The following is a 20,954-nucleotide window of genomic DNA, read 5'->3' as shown; positions in this document are numbered from 1 at the left end:
TACAGTATTTTGTGACAGTCAGAGTGCCATCTTCCTTACAAAAGATCAAATGTTTCATGAGAGAACAAAACATATTGATGTTCGGTATCATTTTGTTCGTGATATTATTGCTCGTAGTGATATTGTTGTGAGCAAAATTAGTACTCATGAAAATCCTGCAGATATGATGACTAAGTCACTTCCTATAACCAAGTTTGAGCATTGCTTAGACTTGGTTGGTGTTCATTGTTGAAGTTAAACCCTTAAGGGGTTTTATGGAAGAGGTGGAGAACTTGTTCATTAAAAGTTCGCGATGAAAAACTTGTTCATTGATAATTTGTGTCAAGGAGGAGATTGTTAGAATTAAGTGACTCGAATTCTTATTTAAATAAAATACGATGGAAAATAAAATAAAAGTAAAATCAATATAGAACTAGACTTCTTTTATTTTATTTTAGAATAAGGTTTTTTAAACCTTATTAAACTCCATCTATTTTATATTGATTAGGATAAGGTGTTTCAATCCTACTAGAATATGGCTTTACAAGCCTATAAATAGATATAGTCTATTCCTCTTGTACTGATTCAAAATTTTCGACATAGTGAATTTTCTTCTCCTCTGTCCGTGGTTTTTTCCCAAAAGAGTTTCCACGTAAAAATCTGTGTTTTTTATTTTTATTTTATTATTTTTTTTCACAATAACGGACTAAAGTATTGATACCTTACACCAGGGTATTGATAAAGTATCGATACCTATGCATGTTGATAAATTATTTCAAAGAAACAGATTCGTAATTTGGTATCGATACTAGAGGCCGGTACCTTATAAGTATCGGTACAATCGGTCAAGTATCGATTCATGTTTCCAAAATTTTGAAACTTTGCAACTTAGATCTATTTCATGCTCGGACATCAAAAAGGGATCCTCGTAAGCTTGACTTAGATTTGTTCAAATTGTATGTTATGTTATATAACTGTGTGTTTGATATGAATAATATATATATATTATGAAAGTTGCCTTGGCAATGAACGTGACATCCCGTTGCTCAGACTCGACGATTAGGTTGAGTAATAGGGTGTTATACTAGTTGGGTGAAATCACTAAAAACAAATCTATTAGGTTGATTAGGGCATCATATATATTTATATTTTAGCCAAAAATTAATTCGTCCATCAACTCTACTAAAGTTAATCTTAATCTATTTAGTTTAGATCTCAACCTTAATTTTCTCTTCCAAGATAAATCAAGATTATCAAGTTAATGCAACTTGGTGATCACGCAAGTAAATTAAATAAGCACAAGAATAAATAAATAATTAATAAGGATCAAACAATTGAAGGGTAAATAAATTAATTAACTAAGAAATAGGATCCATCATGGTTACAAGAAAATATAGTTTTGATCATAATAAGTTTGAGAAAACAACACAAAAAGAGATTCAAAATAAATTTGCATTAATAAATTGAGATAATTTATAAATAGAATTCAATAATAAATTAAATTAAATAAGTTAAAACCAAATCAAGAACAATGATATAAACATATAAAATATGGAACGTCCGAAAGCAAAAGTTTATCTTAAAAAATTATTCCTTAAATAAAAATATCAATTCCTGCACAATAAACATGACTTGATTGGATTCAACTTTATTTCCTTTTTTATTTTTTATTATATTTTAATTTTAATAAAAATATTTTTTACTTTAAAAGTTATCACACATTTCTCAAAATTTTATTATATTTTTTTTTACTTTTAATAAATATATAAGCTATTTTTACATTGAATAATCCATTTGATTAAAAAAAAATCCAAAATCATTTTTTCCAAATTTTCGGTGTTTGATGGTAAAAGAAAAATGTATTGAAAGCAATGGATGTAGGGGTGTTATTCCTAAACAATTGCTAGAGTAAGTGTGATGTTGGCTCTTTGAGAGCTTAGCTACAGTGTTTTACCTACTGCTATATTTCACAATAATCATAACAAGTAATTTTATGGATTGTTTATGTTTTATTGAAGATGAATATGACATTTTATAACAGTTTTTCGACTATGAAAATATTTATGTTTTAAAAACAATTTCTAAAAAAATGAGTTTAGAAAATTTTATCCAACAACAAAAATGTTTTATGTAGAATCAACCAATATTATATTTTTCGAAAAAATCACATTATTTTTTTAGAAACAATTTCCAATGGCAACAATAATGGTATCGATCATTTATAAAAATAGAATTAAATTAGAATTTCAAGTATAATATTACCAAAGTAGAATGTGCTTCAGATGCTAAAGTTTGGAATCAAAAGAAAGAGTTAAAAGACAGGAAGAAAATCTTGCAAAAAAGAAAAAGAAAAACCCTTCTGGAGCTGTTGCCAACCGTTGAAGGCTGAATGCCCTGGAATTTGTATCCTCTAGCGTTGGAACTTCTATTTTCCAGTTGTAGATGCCATGGAATTGGTCAGTTTGAGATTTCATTTTCGCCTGATTTCTTGATTCCTGTGATAGAAGGAAAAGAGAAAACATGAATCTTGCAGACACTTCATTAATTTGATCCTGCAGTTAATATACCAAAATATTTCCAAATGAAATGAAAGTATAGTATTTGGACAAGTGAGAACTCACTCTTGAAGGAGACAACTTCCGGCGTTTCCAGTTCGATTTTTAAGTAGCTGTTCGTTCTATTCTTAACGTCATCTACTAACAATCCCACATCTGTCAAAGGTTAATTCTGTTAAGCTGGTTAATTTCTCCAGACCAAAAACCTTTTTCAGTTTTTTGCAGTATCTGATCTCAAGATTTTCCAGGATTGGCATTGTGCCATCCTTCACAATCCAATGCACTAGATGCTCGAGCTTCCACAATTTCAAGGTTTGAAGCTTAGGAAACTGGTTCCCACAAACCATAGTTGTCCCCAAGAAGAAATGACCATAGAGCCTAAGGACCTTCAGTTCTTTCAGCTCCGCAAGTTTTTCCATTGGATCCTCGTGTAAATATGACCCTGACAAAGTAAGGACTGAGAGACTTTTTGGAAGTTCACCAAGTATCTCTCTCGGCTTTATTAGTTGTCCAAGCAGATATAGTTTAGACAAGCTCTGGAGCTTGTTCGCGCTCTTCAATGGAAGTGTTGAAGGCTCTTGTCCTTCTCTTACTGATCTCAACTTCAAGGACTTGAGATTTGTTAGATTTGAAAGCCAGGCATCTATAACTTCCATAGATGATTTATAGCATGTTAATTTCAATTTCCTTAGACCACGTAACCTGTTCAACTGGTTATGATTCGGGATTTGTCCTCGAATTTTCAATCCCCATAGTGTATGAAGGTTAGTTGAAGGTCCCTCATCACATCCCTTCTGAATGGACAAGTCAATATAAATTTCATTCATATAGAGATGCTGAAGCTTCTTTGCCTCCCAAATGGTTGTTGGTAGATTGATTACATTAGTATGTTTCACATCTAAAGACTGCAAACGAGGGAGCTCGGCAACTGACTTTGGGACTGAATCCAAATGAGTCCGTCTTAAGCCCAAATACTTTAGGCAAGGCAGACTTCCAATGGCCTCAGAAAGCGCTGGTTTAGTAACATCTTCTAGATCAAGCACTACAAGCTTTCCAAAACGGTCCTTGACCATTTCATTAAGAAGGTCTCTTATCCCATCTGCGGTATCTCTTTTTCCGTGGTAGAATAAAATGTAAGAACGTAGATTTTTCAAGCAGTGTTTTTCATGCTCGGTTTTGATGAACAAACGTAACCCATCTGCAAGCCTCCGGATAGCGATACTATACTGTGTTGTAGAGGTTGAACTGCTGCCCATGCGATGTATGTGAAGAAAACCAAACTTCTTAGCATATAGAGACAAAGCATCGTGTAATGCATTCGGTAGGAGACATGTTTTGGGGCTTCCGTCTAAGCTCCGTTTAACGATCTCAACCAAATTTTTGCTTTCTAGTTGTACCAACTGTTCGGCCAACAGCTCTTCTGGAGTTTCTTTGTTCCCTTGTGGTTGTTTGATCGGTAGTCCTTCAGCAAGCCATATCAGAAGCAACCTTCTTATGGGGATCTCATATGATCTGGGAAAGAGACCCAAATAAAGAAGACAGTAATTTAAAGGGAAGTGCAGGTCCTTATAGGACTCATCGAAGATCTTGAGGAGATTTTCTTCAGTATCACTGGATTTTGGCCTCGCATCATTTCCATCTATCTTCTCAGTCCCCAAGGATGTCTGCTGATTGAACTGACCTGCCAACAGAACTATCGAAAGAGGTAGACCACGGCATCTTTGCATCAAATCTGACGGTACATCATCTTTATGCACACGTTTTTTGAACAAGAAATGACTCTCATCCTTATTTAATGGGCGTAATGGGAGAACTACGGCCGGTGGATTCAAATGGTACGCTAGATACGCCTTGCAAAGGGTGAGGATCACCCTGCTACCATTGGATGAATTTGGGAGGACGTGACTGAGTGTACTCTTCCATATCTGAGGCTTCTGTAAATCATCTAAAACTATCAAATATCTCTTCCATTTCAAGAAATAGTGAAGCCTTCTATGTAGTTGCCCAATGGATAAGCTCTGTTTCTGCTTTGTCTTCATAAGTTGTCCCAATAAATCAAGCAGGAGATTTCTTTCATCATATTCTTGCGGAATAGTGATCCAAGCCCGACAATCAAAGTGCTGCTTAGTTGCTATGCTGTTGTAAAAGGCCCTCACAAGAGTTGTCTTGCCAGAACCTGCCTTACCTTGCACCGAAATCAAACAATGCAATCTATAGCTGCCGAGTGCAAGTTTCGCTAATTCCTCTACCATATCCCTCATCCCTATGATTTCAGACTCATTTTCCATGATATCAGAAACCAAATTCCACCGTCGCACAACCTTTCGGTCGAAAGCATCTTCCTGCAAGTGTTCTAAATCAGGTAACTCTTTTCCGGGAATCATTTGAAAGACCCAAGAATTGGTTTGCCGTGCTATTTCTGCACGAGGTACTGTAAGAATCACCCTGCTACCAGTCAAGGAGTTGGGAAGGGAAATTTTTAGACTTTCCCAGACACGGGATGTCCAGACATCACATAGAACTATTAGGTACCTCCTCTGAGCTAAGACATTGCAAACCATTTGTCGCATTGGCTCAAGGGATAGTTTAATTTCCCTGACGCCTATCTGCTTCCAGATTTCAACTAAAACATCTATTTCTTCGAACTCTTCTTGAACATGAACCCAAGCACAGCATTCAAAATGCTGCTTGACTTCTTTTGCATCATATACTTCCCGCAATAGAGTACTCTTGCCAACACCCACAATTGAAATGAGAAACAGCAACCTGTAAGAACCGAGGATCGATTGCATTAGCTTACTCATTGCAGCCTTTATGGCAATGCTAGAATCATCCTCCAAATAATTAGAAGGTTGAGGCCATTCTTCTGAAGCATGTCTTAATGCTGCATCATCAACAACACCATTTTCTCCAATGATCCATGAACTATTATGAATTGCAAGAATCACCCGACTACCATTAAAAGAGAAAGGAAAGGCAGATTTGAGCTCGTTCCAAATACTAGCCGTTAAAGCTCCATACAAAACTATCAGATACCTCTTCCCAACTAAGAAATCACAAAGCACCTTGTCTACCTGTTCCTCTTTCGTTTTGTTACGCATAACTTGTTCTAAAATGGCTTGCAAGATATCCTTTTCTTCACACTCTTTACGAACAGGGACCCAAGCAATGCATTGGAAATATTGTTTGATATCTTCTGAATTGTAGACTGCCCACAATAAAATTGCCTTACTTGAGAATGCAACTAAAGCCATTGAGATGAGATATTGAAGCAGGCATCGACTAAGGAAAGGCTGAGCTAATTTCTTTACTAAATCATCCAAAACGATCGTCACTGGTTTCTTAAGCCATTTTTTGCCATGGCTTTCAACTGAAGAAATTGGTACAACATCAATAAAGTCACTCAGTGAACATTCAAGCGAAACCTGCTCTTCTCCTACAGTGGCCTGCTTATCTTCTGAATAAACTTTTGGTCTAACTCCCACAACTTTTGAGCTAGTTGGCTTGACTTTCCTTTCCTCTATTACTTTGTCCTTCAAATTTTCCTCTATTACTTTGTCCTTCAAATTCCCAATCTTTTTTCTTAATCGCCTTTCGCTCAACCAGCACTTGATGCTCTCGGAGTAATACTTCATATTGAAACCTTTGTGGCATTGCAGTACCATAGAGTCCAAGGAGTCAATCATGTCCTCCACAAGATAGATATCCTTGACAAGCTTCGACCAGTCATCGATAGTTTTTTGGTCACTTACTTGGACGCTCACCGCACCTTTCAAGGATTTCTTCAACTCTTTCAGCTCCTTTCTGGATTTTTCAGCTTCACTTTTCAAATTTGGATTTCTAGTGAGCAGTTCTAATTTTTGTCTCAAAAGTTGAGTTATTTCAACAGCCATGGAGTCTCAATTATCAATCTTTAATCCTTCCTTTCCTTTATAATATGTGGCTTAACTTTGCCAGTGATTCCTGCATCCTGTTAAAATACAATTCTTTAATTAGTGAATGAGATTTGGAGAAGTTGCCTGCCTAAAATACATAAATTTTGATGCCAATTAGGCCTTCATCAGTCTTTCCTAGTCTCATGAAGAGATTAACTTCAGCTACTAAAATTTTATGATATTTATCAAATATCAAGAGTGACAGACAAAAGGAAAACAGATAAATGTGGTAAGTTGTGTTTTCTGTATGTTTGTGTTCTACATGCTAATTAATTGCGTAAGTAAATAAATTGTACAAGTTATTAACATATTAAAATAGTGGGATTTATTCAAAACAAATTAAAATCATGGATACTTGAACTTTGTTCCAATATGTTATATCATAGATGAACTTCGATTTAGTGCGACTGTATAAATAAAATTTTGATTTGATTCAAATTTTACAAATCACTAACAATATTTTTGAATTAGCATCATTTTACATTGAATACATACACAAACAGTTATATTAATCCAATATGAAATTAAATGTATGTATTCATTCATTTACATATATTCAATTGAATCAAAATCAAAGTTTCACGTACACATATGAACTACAATTCAAGTTTCATATGTATAACTATACCAAATAAGAACACATGTATTAAATTATACATTAAAGTAAAGTACTCTATAAATTTGATATTTATCCCCAAATTCATAAACAATGTAAAATGTGCTAATAGCGTTTAAACATGTTTTTTTTTTTTGCATTTATTGAACATATAGTATTCTTGTAAGTATTTCTTTAGGTTTAACTCACAAATTGGTATTTAAATTCTCTTGTTTTCGTACTTAAACTTTTTTTTCCTAAATTGGTACCTCCTCCGTTAACCAAACAATCAGTCAAATTGTTAAATCTATTTTTTTTCCTTTAAAAAAGCTTAACCTACAAATTAGTACCTAAACTATGCATTTTTTCCTATATTGATACCTAAACATTTTTTTATCACAAATGAAACCTAAATTTCTTTTTGTTCCCAAATAAGTACTTCTGTTAATTCAATAGTTAGTTAAAACATTCAATCTATTTAAAAGATATGTAGAAAAAAAAAAGTTGTAATATTTTCTCTTTTACACATATATTTTTTCTTTTTTTCTTTGGTCAAATCGGTCAAGCACAAATTTTCAGTTTGATCAATTTTTCCGATTCAATTAAATAAAATTTTAAATATTCATAAAAAATATTTTTAAAATAAAAATAGTGATTCAACCAAATTTTTTTGCTTGGTTCATCTAGTTTATATCGATTGACGAGTCAATCATTTTCACCCAATAGCATATTTAGGGGGCTGGTAAGGATGGACACCTTAAAATGAAAAATTATTCATTTAAGTCTTAAAATTTTTAAATTTAAATTAATAAAAGTAAAATTACACTTTCACCTTCTAAAAATATAAAAATTTAATTTAATTTTTTAAAAATTACAAACATATATGTTATTAAAAATTAAAATTTAATTTCGACCTCTAAAAAGTTCTAGTCAACTCCTATCTTCTAGCTAATACCCTCATCTATTCTTGATTCAATCAACTAATTTGGTCCAGTTTTGAAAATACTGGTTTTGTTATTCTGAACAAATGGAGCAGTAAGAAGATTGGGATTACGTACCGTTAAATACAAGTGTTGAGGTGCACAATCTGCAGGCAGGCTCATTCATTTGGGACCATCGCAGATTGGCGTCTGCAATTTTTTAGTGTTTGAACTTCAGGCTGTAGTTTTTAGCTGATCTGACGACAATAGCTTCCTGGAGACCGCCGGTTAAGCTAGGCGTTGCTAAGATAGAGAAATAAAATAAGAGATTAAATGGGACGTAAATGAAAAGAAGAGGTGTAAAATGAATCCACTCAAAGGAGCATTTTTCTTTCAATAATTGAACGTTAGGTACATGAAAAGAAGAGCTAAGAGGTAGTACTTTTTCATGTTTGAAAGAAAAAAATTAATCATAATTCAATATTTCTAAAACATCATAATAGCTCTGAGGTAGTACTTTTTTTTATATTTAGGAAATAGATCAATATAGAGAAATAGAAATTGATTTTATAAAATACATTTTTTATATATTAGATTTTTTATTAGATAATTAAATGTTAATAGTTTTATTCTTGGATCTCAAATTTGATTCTTCTCATGCTCACATTTATATTTTTTATTTTATTTTAATTTTTTAAAATAATTTAAATTTTTAAAATAATATATTTACTAATTAAAAAATTGATTAAAATTTTTAAAAATTTAAAATAATATGAAATAAAAAATACAAATGTGAGCAGTAAAGAAATCAAATCCAAGACTTAAAAAAAACCACTAACATTTAACCATTTAATTGAAAGAATTAATGTATCAAAATAAATACATTTTGTAAAAAGTGTTTTCTGTTTTTCTCTCCAAAATCGACTTAAATTTTACAAAAAAAAACAATATGTTTTTCTAATTTACCCAGCTAAAAATGCTCAATTTTGTTTTTGACAAATTAATCTAAAAAAAACAAGATGCAAGTTTTCAATTATTTTTAATGAAAATATTTTGGTTAAAATATGCAAAAGGATTGAGGGGCTTTAACCCCAAAGTTTTTAAAATTTCATTATACCCTTAAATCTTTTTAGAATTTTAATTAAGTCTCTCAAAATTTTTAAAAATTTTCTCTATACCTTTCAAAAAAATTTTAAAATTTAATTACGCTCTTCCAAAAAAATTTTTTTTGTAAATTTTTGAAAATTTTAAATATATCTATCCAAATTTTTAAAAATTCTCATTAAAACCCAAAATTTTAAAAAAAAATAGGTAGCCCCCAATTTAATGCCAAGCTCGGTCATTATTATACTTTTCGTAAATTTAAAATTTAAACTTTATATTTTTAATTTTTAGACACTTAATCTCTCTATAGTTTAAATTTCAAAATTAAAGTGAAATTATTAACATAGTTAAAATTATTTTGTTAAATTCAAATTCATTGCAAACGTCATTTTTTTAGTTATATTGATATCAATATGAAAAAAAAATTAATTTCAAAATGTCATACCATCTAATTTAACAAAAGAAATTATATCGATAATTAGGCATCAATTTAAAAAATATACAATTAAATTCCAAAAAATTAAAAATATAAAAATTTATCTTACACGGGCTAAAATGTATCTATGAGGGAGTGATTTTGCCAAGTCAGCAAAGCGCGTCCACGTCAGCGCGTTTTGTACTGACATGACAAAATTGCTCCCTCAAGGATGCGTTTTACTAGAATATCTCCCTAAAACACTCCTATGTAGACGCATTTTGGTGTTTTCAGCCTATTCTAATAAATAATGGAAAAATAGCTATTTCCGTAAATAAAATTGGAAATAAGCCTCTATTGGTAAAATAGTCCTTTTTCACCGAGTATATGAATTAAAAAGGTTCCAGTAAATAATTGTTTGGCACGTTTACAGCGAAAAGCAAATCCCAATTTGCAAATCGTGGGGTCTGGGATAGGAATGTGCAAGGAAAGCTACATTAAATTTCACACCTTTACATTGACTTTGTTGACTTCAAATTTTCAGCTTCCCACAAGCCAAGAAATTTGATTACAATTGAAAAAGCATGGAACACCCTGTTGCTCCGGCCAAAGAAAAACCCAATTCCCCGATTATCATAGCAGTAGTGATAGGCCCCTCAAGCAGGGGCGCAGTAGCCTGTGAGCTTGCCAAACACCTCGAACTCCACCTCATTGACGAAGATGATATCATCCCTACACTTCAACACTCTTTGCCTTCCTCCTCCTCCGCCCCAGCCCCCGCCGTTGCTGACTCCGAAACTCTCATCGACTTGTTCTGCGAACTTGTCATTAAAATTGCGACAACCCAGGTGAAAAAGTTGGATCTGGGGCTTATCATCAGCACAATACTCCCTTTTCACTCCCTCATCGATAAGCTAAAGCAGCTGGCGGACTCTGCTGCTGCTAGGTTGGTAATTGTTCAATGCATCGAAGCCCAAGATGCGACCGACGGATACCAATTTGAAGGAGTTCAGAAGTACACTGTTGACCCCAAACGCTTCGTTGCCGAAAACTTTGCAGCCGAACTGTTGGATAAGCTCGCAGAAAGGAATTCCACTCACCTGCATGCTCTGTCTTTGTATAACATTTATAAGCCATTCACTGAGTCGGGGAAAAGCCTCCTTTGCAAAAGGTGCCAGGAACCCATTTCAGGTCCTATGTATCAATGCATGGCGTGCAATGAATACATTTTCCACAAATCTTGCGCTGAAGATCCCAATGATTTAGAAGTTGTTCGGCAAAGTTGCCCTAAAAATCTCCGAGCATCAAAAGAGCCGACTGAGTATGAAATACGCCCGGAGAAACAGAAGAGGTGTGAAACATGTGAATTGAACAACAAGGATTTCTCCGTTAGTTGTCGTGATTGTATCTTCAAAACCAACATGGAAGGTAAATTCCTACCGCTCATCATCAATCACGGATCTCACCCCCATCCCCTCAATCTTATAATGATGCCAACCTCGTATGATTACAAGTTCCGATGTTGCGGGTGCGGTGAGCTGAGCAAATCCATTAGCTACAGATGTTATGATTGCAACTTCAATCTGCACGTAGGTTGCGTTTTGTTAGAGCCCACAGCTTCTAGCAGCCGCCATCGCCACAGTCTTACACTTGTCTATGATTCTCTGGAAGATACCTATTGGGATAATAACATTTGTGGATTTTGTAATAACGAAAGAAACCGAGATCACTGGTTTTACTACTGTTCAACTTGCGAAATCGTGGCTCACATTGGCTGCTTTGTGGTAGATTAGTCGCAGTGATCTTAGGGTTTCCGAGGCCATGGCTGCATATGGTCAAATTTCAGCAACGCAGATCGTTCCTTTTCTTTGTTTTGCCTAATAATCTTGTATGATTGTTTTTGTTTTAATTTTTATTTGGTTTGTTTTAATATAAAAGGTTTGTTTAATCTTTAATGATTCTCGTTTTGTCTTTTTTTTCGTGTAAAATAGGAAATGTCTTAACAATTTCTTTTGTGTAACACATTTTTCAAACTAATTACACCCTAGTCAATACAAAAATCTCATACCTGACCCGAACATTAGGTCAAAGCACCAAGATATTAAATTTTTTACTACGTTCTTCACTTATCAGCAAGGGCAAAGCCGAGGAGGGGCTGGCATGGGCCCCGGCTCCCCTAAAATGTAAATTTACTCTTTTGGCCTTAAAATTTTTTAAAAATTTTAAATTAATAAAGGTAAAATTATACTTTGGCCCCCTTAAAATTATAAAATTTTGATTTAATCCTTTACAAATTATAAAAATATAAACTATAAAAAATTAAAATTTTATCCGCCCCTAAAAATTTGTTCTAGCTTCGCCCCTGCTTATCAAATATTTTTTTGTAAATTTTCATAACTTTTCATTTTTTTGGGATTCAATCCCAATCAAGCTCATATAAGTACAAGATACATACCTGACCAACTTAAGGTATTATACGATTTCAATTGTCGTTTTATCACGAAGTCTCGAAATCTTAGATTTATATCAAATCACCGGCAATTAGCTTGCTAGGTTTAAAACCCGAATTCATCACCAGCATGAAGCCTGCTAGACTTTAAGTCTGAACTCATTCACCGGCATTACGCCTGCTAGGCTCGAAGCCTGATATTAACTCACCGGCATTATAGCCTGCTAGGCTCGACGCCCGATATTAACTCACCGGCATTATAGCCTGCTAGGCTCGAAGGCCTGAATAGTACCGTACGATAATCAAATTGACAAGTTCCATATAACATAATCATATCAATTAGGTACTAGCATCATTTGAACATATATAATTATACATCTCAAACACTTTTCTTTCATCTCATTTTCACACTTAGCATTCGATAGCTTATGCATAACATTTTGCTCACATTCATTTCAAACTTATCATTCGATTATAAAAGCACATTGCATATTTACCAACATGTTATACTTGCCATTAGGCCATATAAGCATGATACAATACACCATCATTTCATTTTTAACATTCGGCTAAATCCATACCTTACAAGGAATACCTAATTCACATAATATATCAGATTATAATCAATTGTTATTTACATTTGATTACTTAAAACTTACCTCTGATGTTGTCGAATGATTACAACGGCTATTCGATTACTTTCTCCTTTCCCCTATCCAACTTTGGTCCTCTAAGCTCTTGAGCTAAATCAAACAAATTTACTTCTCAATCAAACACATACATACGGCAACCATATACATTTCAAAAACCAATTCAATCGTATCATTTGTCCACTTAAGTCTATCACCATTTCATTTTCAAATTTATGTACTTTGTAAGTCACATTCGGCATTATGCATCTTTTCAAATATTTCTTTTAACATTAAACTCAACTTATAACCTTCTTCTAATTAAAAACATTCAACACCAACTAGTCATGCTTACATGCTATAGCCGAATATTATTTTAGACATTTGAGAAATCATTTCTCAACTCAACTTATAATTGTGCATATCTCATTCAAAACATCCACACCAATTTATTATACAATTAACCATAGCCGAATACTAAATCAAATAGATATTTGTTCACATTTCCATAACACATATTTATCAACTAGTCCATATATTAGCTTTTAGCATATTCGGTCATTAGAGCGACCTATTTAACTTTCAAACATTCATTTCTAATTTTAATTAAACAATGCCGAATGCCATTAACTACTAATGCCACACACACATATGCATAAAATTCATCCATACATAACCTATAGCTCATTTAGCCATTCATCACTCAAACCTATCAAAGCTTCATATCAAACTTCCTTGGCCGAATACACATATAAGCACATAATGTAATATCCTGAATTAAGGCCTAATCAGAATAGTGGTTTTGTGACCACAAATCTGAGATAGAAATAATTATTTTATAATTATTTTGAGGTTTATGATATGATTGCATAATTCTGTGAAAATTTCGTGAAAAATTTTTTGGCATAACGAGTTTAATTTAAAGTTAGGGACTAAATCGAATAAGTTACAAAACTTGCATTCTAGAAGTTTTTAGTATGAAATTGCTTTGAAATATTAATTAGGAGGTCTTAAATGGTAATTTGACCAATTTTAATAGGAAAAATAACCCAAAATGATCGTCTTCTCCATATTGTTCGGCCGATTTTTACTCTCCTCCATAACTGGGGTTTCTTCAACTTTCAAACTTCATAGTAAGTGATTTCAAGCCCCGTTTTTAATGATTTTTATGTTTTTGAAATCTCGGTAGCTCGATTTGGCTTATGTTAACAATAATTCAACCTATGGTTCATATTTGGAAAAATACCCATAGGTGAAATTTGTGTATTTTGGTGTTTATGACAGAATATGAGGTTTTAAATTTTGTTAGACAACTTGTGCTACTCGGTTTTGAGTAAAAACGAGTAAAAAGGCTTAATCGGTAAAAATATTTAGTAGTCATAAATACATGTTAGAGTGAGAATTTGATGTTGCCATAGAAGGGAAAAATGATTAGAATTTCATAAAACATGATAATAAGGGATGAAGTTTAATTCCCGAGCCTAGGGGCAAAAGTGTAATTATGAATAAATTTAGGGGCAAATGGTAATTTTGCCAAAGTTCGTATTAAGGACTATTTTAATGAATGTATGTATTAAATAAGATTAATTTGGTATTATAGATCAAGAGAAACGAGATTCAAGTCGTGATCGAGGGAAAAACAAAGTTTACGAGGAATAGGCTCGATTGTTAAAAATTTTGTACCGAGGTAAGTTCATGTGTAAATAAGGTAGCATAATTGTTATTTTTAAGTTATTGATGTTAAATATATGATATGCTGATTTTTATCATGAAATAGATGCTTTGTGGTTATTTTCGAATAAAATGCAGATTAAGTGTATTATTTGTTAAATATAAAGTGCTACTGAGTATTGGTTTCGGTATTTTACGGAAGATGGCAAGGAGATGTGTTCGAGGAAAATCCCGTTTGAACCTTAGGAATAGATTAGGATACAAGTGACATGTCACTAGGATGGTTGAACATCCGAACACGTTGAGTTGAGTCCGAGTTCACTTATGGATGAGAAATGTCCGAACTCATTGAGTTGAGTCCGAGTTCGTGAGATGTAACTAGGCATCCGAACTCGTTGAGTTGAGTCCGAGTTCACTTATGGGCGGGTTACATGGTAGCTTGTGTGACATCCCAAAGTTGACCCTAGTCGGGAAGTGGTTTCGGGACCGCTAAACCGAGTCACCAAAATGTTTGAATGTGATACTTATTGTCTAGAATATGTAATTATGAATGTGTGAAAATTTCAAGCTTCGATTTAGTCGATTGCATGTGAATTTAGTCAATAGGACTTATGTGAGAAAATTTTAAAATGTGATAGGTCAATGTGTGAGGACCTATTAGTGCATGTGGACAAAGGGGGGGACTTGCATGTCAAATTTCCCCCCCTAATGAGTAGTGGCCGGCCATGACAAGGAATGATGGGCAAAACATGTCATGAAACATGTTTTGTTAATGGAAGAATAAAATAAGGAGTATGGGTAATAAAGAAATGGAAACAAAAGAAAAAAAAATGTGTGGTTGCCCCCCAATGCCGTGAGCTAAAGAGAAGAAAGGAGAAAAATTTGTGTTCATTCTTTCTCACCTTCATTTAGCCTAAATTAGAAAGAAAAACAAAGAAAAAAAATTTCTCATCTTTTGGTTCATCCTTGGCCAAAAATTTTAAGGATGAAAGAAGAAGAAAGGTGAAGAGATTCGGCCATGCATGTAGCTAGGCTAAGGTATGTTTGATGATGTTCCATGAGATGCATGCATGTTTTAGTTGTTAGCTTGAGTTCTACCTAGCCCATGGTCTAAATCTTGCTATGTGATGGAAATGGCACTTGACCATGGATGCATCATTCTTGGTTGATGTTTGATGTTGTGGTGATGAGGCATGAGGATGAGTTAAGATTCGGCCTAGGTGGAGGTTGTGTTAATGCCATTGCATGCAAAATATGAAGCTTGTTAATGATGCATGTGATGATGGCTTGATGATTCTTGAACCTCCTTTTTAGCATTTTTTTGTGTGAGCACATATGTGCATTGGTTGCTAAATGGAGAAGAATCGGCTAGCAAGATGTGTGCTAAGGCCGAATGTAACTTTGCATGTTAATGAGCAATGCATGTGTTAAATTAATGAAAAGGGGGAGGATGCTTTACTAGTGTGTATATGTGTGTATTAAGTGTTGAAATCGACCCCAAAAATAGACATGCATATTCGGCCAAGGGGAAAGAAATTAGCTAATATGTTGTGTTGATGCATGATTTTTGCATGTATGAGACTTTAATGTCTAATGTATAAATATGGGCTAAGTGCCTTGTGTTCATCTTTTGATGCCTAAATGATGAAATCAATTTATTTGTTTAATTAAGCTCAATAGCAAAGGGGAAATAAATCCGATAAAGGGAAGGAAAAAGTGGTCGAATAGCTAGCGGAATCGTTCGACAACACCCGAGGTAAGTTCTTGAGTAAGAGAGCTTAAATTACGATGTGATTAAATCATGTTTTAAGCAAATTAAAATCATGCTCTATGAGTGGCTATTGAGCCGAATGTGCAAGGATGGTGTGTGCCTTGTGTTTGAGTTTCGCAAATGAAAATGAAATATGAATGTGCCATGAATTATTGTTAGATGTGCATGATTAATTGAATGCTGTCCGGGCTAAGTCCCGAAGGCTTTGTGCTAAGTGAATATATCCGGACTAAGATCCGAAGGCCTTTGTGCGAGATACTAAATTCGGGTTAAGTCCCGAAGGCATTCGTGCGAGTTATTAAATCCGGGTTAAGTCCCAAAGGCATTCGTGCGAGTTGTTAAATCCGGGTTATGTCCCGAAGGCATTGTGTGAGTTACTAAAACCGGGCTATGTCCCGAAGGCATTTGAACGAGGAGCTATATCCGGTTAAATCCCGAAGGTACGTGATTTGGTAATGAATGAGCTTGCTGTAAAATTCCAGCGAATACTCGAAAAACATCCCAATATGGGGATATGTTACGTATGTGTTGAATTAATCGAGCCCTTACAAATAAATGTTCGCTCAGTTGATAAACGAGCTACCGGCCTTCGGCTAAGTTAGTCTATTGTGTATGTACATAAGGGTTGTTAATGTTGTGAAGCAAGTTTGATATCGGTAAATTGCGTATTATGAAATATTCCATTTAGCCAAATGTGTGTTATTCTTTGTTTATGCTGGAATTCCTTGCTCAAACTTACTAAGCATAAATTGCTTACTCGTTACACTGCTCCTCTGTTTTATAGATTTTTGGTTCTCCAGCTATCGGACTCGGGATCTTGAAGTCGAAGTCGCCCACACTATCAAAGGCTCTTTTGGGTACTATTTTGGTTGAATTTTGATATGGCATGTATAGGACTACCCATTGTTGTCTTTCGAGTACTTTATGAAATGTATAAGTGTACAGCCATGCGAAAATGGCTTGTAGAAGTGGAGTATGGCATTAGACCATTCGTGTTTATGAATGTATAAATGGTTTCATGATGTAACTATAGTTGGAATGGAAGTGTTGAGCAAATGATCAGCCATTGGAATGGCTAAGTATGATCATATGTGGGCATATGTATGACAAGGCCCTAGTTGGTCCATGAAACCCCGAAAATAGGTAAGGTTTACTTTGAAAACAGAGGCTGACAGCAGCAGTGGTGTGGATTGGAAAAATCACAAGAATTCGTAGGAGTGGAATTAAATAGTGAATAAATTATGTAATCGAACCTTGATGAATCTACTTTCATATGAAAGTAACGAAACAATCATATGAACAGTACAGTAAGAGATATTCAGGTTCTTGTGGGACAGGGCCAGAACAGTTTCTGGATTCCCTGTTCCGACTTTGGAAATTCACTATAAATTGACCAGAGATAATTAGGAGTCATACCATATATGTATGGATTCCTCTCTGAGTCTAGTTTCCATAGAAACAAACGGCATCAGTATTGAAGCTCTGTGCAGAGAGATATCCAAGTCGTAATGAGCAAAGGTCAGTGTAGTCGACCCCTGTAACATGGGAGACTTTGACTAATAAACTGTACTAATTGGCCAGACCAAAAATTCTAGAAAAAAATACATAGATGGAGACATGAGTCTAGTTTCAGGGAAAAATCACAAAACTGATTTTCGAGTTGTGAAACTCAAGATATGATTTTTGAAGAGACTAGTACTCAGACTGGGCAGTGTCTGGAAAAATTTTTCAAAGTTTGTTAACATCTCGTGTCTGACTCCGGTGTCGGTCTCGGGTTCGGGGTGTTACATTTTATTGGTATCAGAGCTACGGTTTAGTCGATTCTAGGACTACCGTAATGTTTTGGGTCTAGCTATACATGCCATTTTATGTGATTACTTGATAGTGTGGTGATTTCTGACAATTGTAAATGTGTTTATTTATAGTAATGGATCCCGATCGTGACCGAGAGGTAGCTGATGATCTTGAGAGTGTAGCGCCTGCTCCCGCACAAGGGACAGTGCCGGCGGACTCTCAACCTAATGCTAGTAATCCGAATGATGAAGCTAGACAAGCATTCTATAGCGTGATGAATGATTGGTTTAACCAATACATTCGAACTAATATGGTTGTTCCACAACCTCCATTCCCGACAAATACTACCCCCGCACCTACAATACCACCGGTAACAGACCAAATAAGGTCAAATAAGCCCCCAGTTGACAGAATCCGAAAACATGGGGCTACTGAATTTAAGGCTATGGATAGCGATGATGTCGAGCAAGCTGAATTTTGGCTGGACAACACTATCCGGGTACTCGATGAGCTATCTTGTACACCCGATGAATGCCTAAAGTGTGCTATCTCCTTGCTACGTGATTCTGCCTACTATTGGTGGAGTACTCTGACTTCTATTGTGCCCCGAGAGCAAGTAACTTGGGAGTTTTTCCAAACTGAGTTTCGGAAAAAGTATATCAGTCAGAGATTTGTTGATCAAAAACGGAAGGAATTTCTTGAGCTTAAGCAAGGCTCCATGTCGGTTACTGATTACGAGCGAAAATTTGTTAGACTTAGCAAATACGCTCGGGAATGTGTTTCGTCCGAAGCTATTATGTGTAAACGCTTCGAGGATGGGCTGAATGAAGATATAAAAATGTTCGTTGGCGTTCTTGAAATACGAGAGTTCGTGGTACTTGTTGAACGAGCTTGTAAAGCCGAAGAGCTTAGAAAAGAAAAGCAAAGAGTTGATGAGGGAACTGGAGAGTTTCGTAAAAGATCCTCGGGGAGGTCTCTTCAACAGACATCGAAGAGATTTCGAGATGATACGGGCTAGTTTAGAGGCACTTCGGACCTTTTTAGACGAGATCGTGATCGACCCCCTGTGGGTACACGAGGCACTTCGGTCGCCAGTGTTGGGAATGAACGTCGAGACAGGACGAAATGCCGATATTACGGTAAATGGCATTCGGGGAGTTGTAGATTTCCTGACCGCTCCTGTTACAAATGCGGATCAGTTGACCACTTCATTAAGGATTGCCCGAGGTTGTCGGGACAGAATGCAAATCAGAGTGGGAGACCGGGTGCTACCACTGCTCGAGGTAGACCATCTGGAAATATGGGCAATGCTAGTGGTGGTCAGAGAGGATCTAGAGATGATATAACCAGATCCGAAGCCCGTGCGCCTGCTAGAGCTTATGCTATACGTGCCCGCGAGGATGCTTCTTCGCCTGATGTTATTACCGGTACATTCACTCTCTTTGATACTAATGTAATTGCTTTGATTGACCCCGGTTCTACTCATTCTTACATATGTGAAACCTTAGCATCCAGTAAGACTTTACCTATTGAGTCTACTGAGTTCGTAATTCGGGTGTCAAATCCCTTGGGTCGTTACGTGCTTGTCGACAAAGTGTGTAAGAAATGTCCCCTGGAAATTCGAGGTTCCTGTTTTCCGGCGGACTTGATGCTTTTGCCGTTTGATGAATTTGATGTTATCCTTGGGTTGGATTGGTTGACCGCGCATGATGCGATTGTGAATTGCAAGAGCAAGACTATTGATTTGAGGTGCGCAAATAACGAAGTAGTCCGAATTGAGTCTGCGGACTTGGAGGGGATGCCAGCTGTAATATCAGCAATGTTGGCACAGAAATATGTAAGAAAAGGGTGCGAAGCATACCTTGCGTATGTACTTGGTGACAAAGAATTAGAAAAGAAACCCGAATCTGTGCCGGTGGTTTGTGAATACCCGGATGTTTTTCCGGAAGAATTACCGGGTTTACCACATGTTCGAGAGGTAGAGTTTGGTATTGAGCTTGTACCTGGGACTACGCCGATTTCGATAGCTCCGTATCGTATGGCACCAACTGAGTTAAAGGAGTTGAAAGCTCAGTTGCAAGAACTGACGGATAGAGGTTTCGCTCGACCAAGTTTCTCACCTTGGGGTGCACCAGTATTGTTCGTGAAAAAGAAGGACGGAACCATGAGGTTGTGCATTGACTATCGTCAGCTGAATAAAGTGACGATAAAGAATAAATATCCGTTGCCGCGCATCGATGATTTGTTCGACCAACTGAAGGGAGCCTCAGTGTTCTCAAAAATAGATTTGAGATCGGGCTATTATCAGTTGCGAATCTGAGATTCAGATATTCCCAAAACTGCCTTCAGAACGAGATATGGTCACTACGAATTCTTAGTGATGCCGTTTGGGCTCAGTAATGCCCCTGCAGTATTTATGGATTTGATGAATCGGATCTTCAGACTGTATTTGGATCGGTTCATAGTGGTGTTCATTGATGACATTTTGGTCTATTCAAGAGACGAGACCGAACATGCTGAGCATCTGAGGCTAGTGCTGCAAATTTTGCGGGATAAGCAGTTATATGCTAAGTTCAGTAAGTGTGAGTTCTGGTTAAGAGAGGTTAGCTTCTTGGGTCATGTGGTATCCGCGTCGGGTATTCGAGTTGACCCGAACAAAATTTTAGCCATACTTGACTGGAAACCTCCGAGAAATGTTCCTGAAGTTCGGAGCTTTTTGGGGCTCGCCGGTTATTACTGACGATTTGTGAAAGGTTTCTCGATGATAGCCACACCAATGACGAAGCTACTTCAAAAGGATGTTAAGTTCGAGTGGACGGAGAAATGTCAGAAAAGTTTCGACCAACTGAAAACTCATTTGACTGAAGCTCCAATTTTGGTGCAACCCGAATCAGGTAAAGAGTTTGTCATTTATAGTGACGCATCCCTACTTGGGTTGGGTTGCGTATTGATGCAAGAAGGTCGAGTCGTGGCCTATGCGTCGAGACAATTGAAGCCACACGAGAGGAATTATCCGACCCATGATCTCGAACTAGCTGCCATCGTGTTTGCTTTAAAAATATGGCGACATTATCTGTTTGGTGAGAAGTGCCATGTATTTTCGGATCACAAAAGTCTCAAATATTTGATGACTCAAC

The 20,954-nt window shown here is 35.7% G+C and overlaps 1 protein-coding gene across 1 annotated transcript; it reads right to left on the bottom strand.

The window, feature by feature from the left end:
• Positions 1 to 2,197: 2,197 nt before the first annotated feature.
• On the bottom strand, positions 2,198 to 8,477 carry LOC107948659 (probable disease resistance RPP8-like protein 2). Its single transcript, XM_016883283.2, has 3 exons — positions 8,123 to 8,477; positions 2,601 to 6,504; positions 2,198 to 2,474 (listed from the first exon to the last, which is right to left on the bottom strand). The coding sequence occupies exon 2, from the start codon at positions 6,425 to 6,427 to the stop codon at positions 2,669 to 2,671; it is 3,759 nt and encodes a 1,252-aa protein (XP_016738772.1). The 5' UTR covers positions 6,428 to 6,504; positions 8,123 to 8,477; the 3' UTR covers positions 2,198 to 2,474; positions 2,601 to 2,668.
• Between the last annotated feature and the right edge of the window lie 12,477 nt (positions 8,478 to 20,954).

This window comes from Gossypium hirsutum, chromosome A04 (assembly GCF_007990345.1).
Source record: "Gossypium hirsutum isolate 1008001.06 chromosome A04, Gossypium_hirsutum_v2.1, whole genome shotgun sequence".
NCBI classification, from domain to species: domain Eukaryota; kingdom Viridiplantae; phylum Streptophyta; class Magnoliopsida; order Malvales; family Malvaceae; genus Gossypium; species Gossypium hirsutum.
This window is presented reverse-complemented; position numbering and strand designations above follow the sequence as displayed.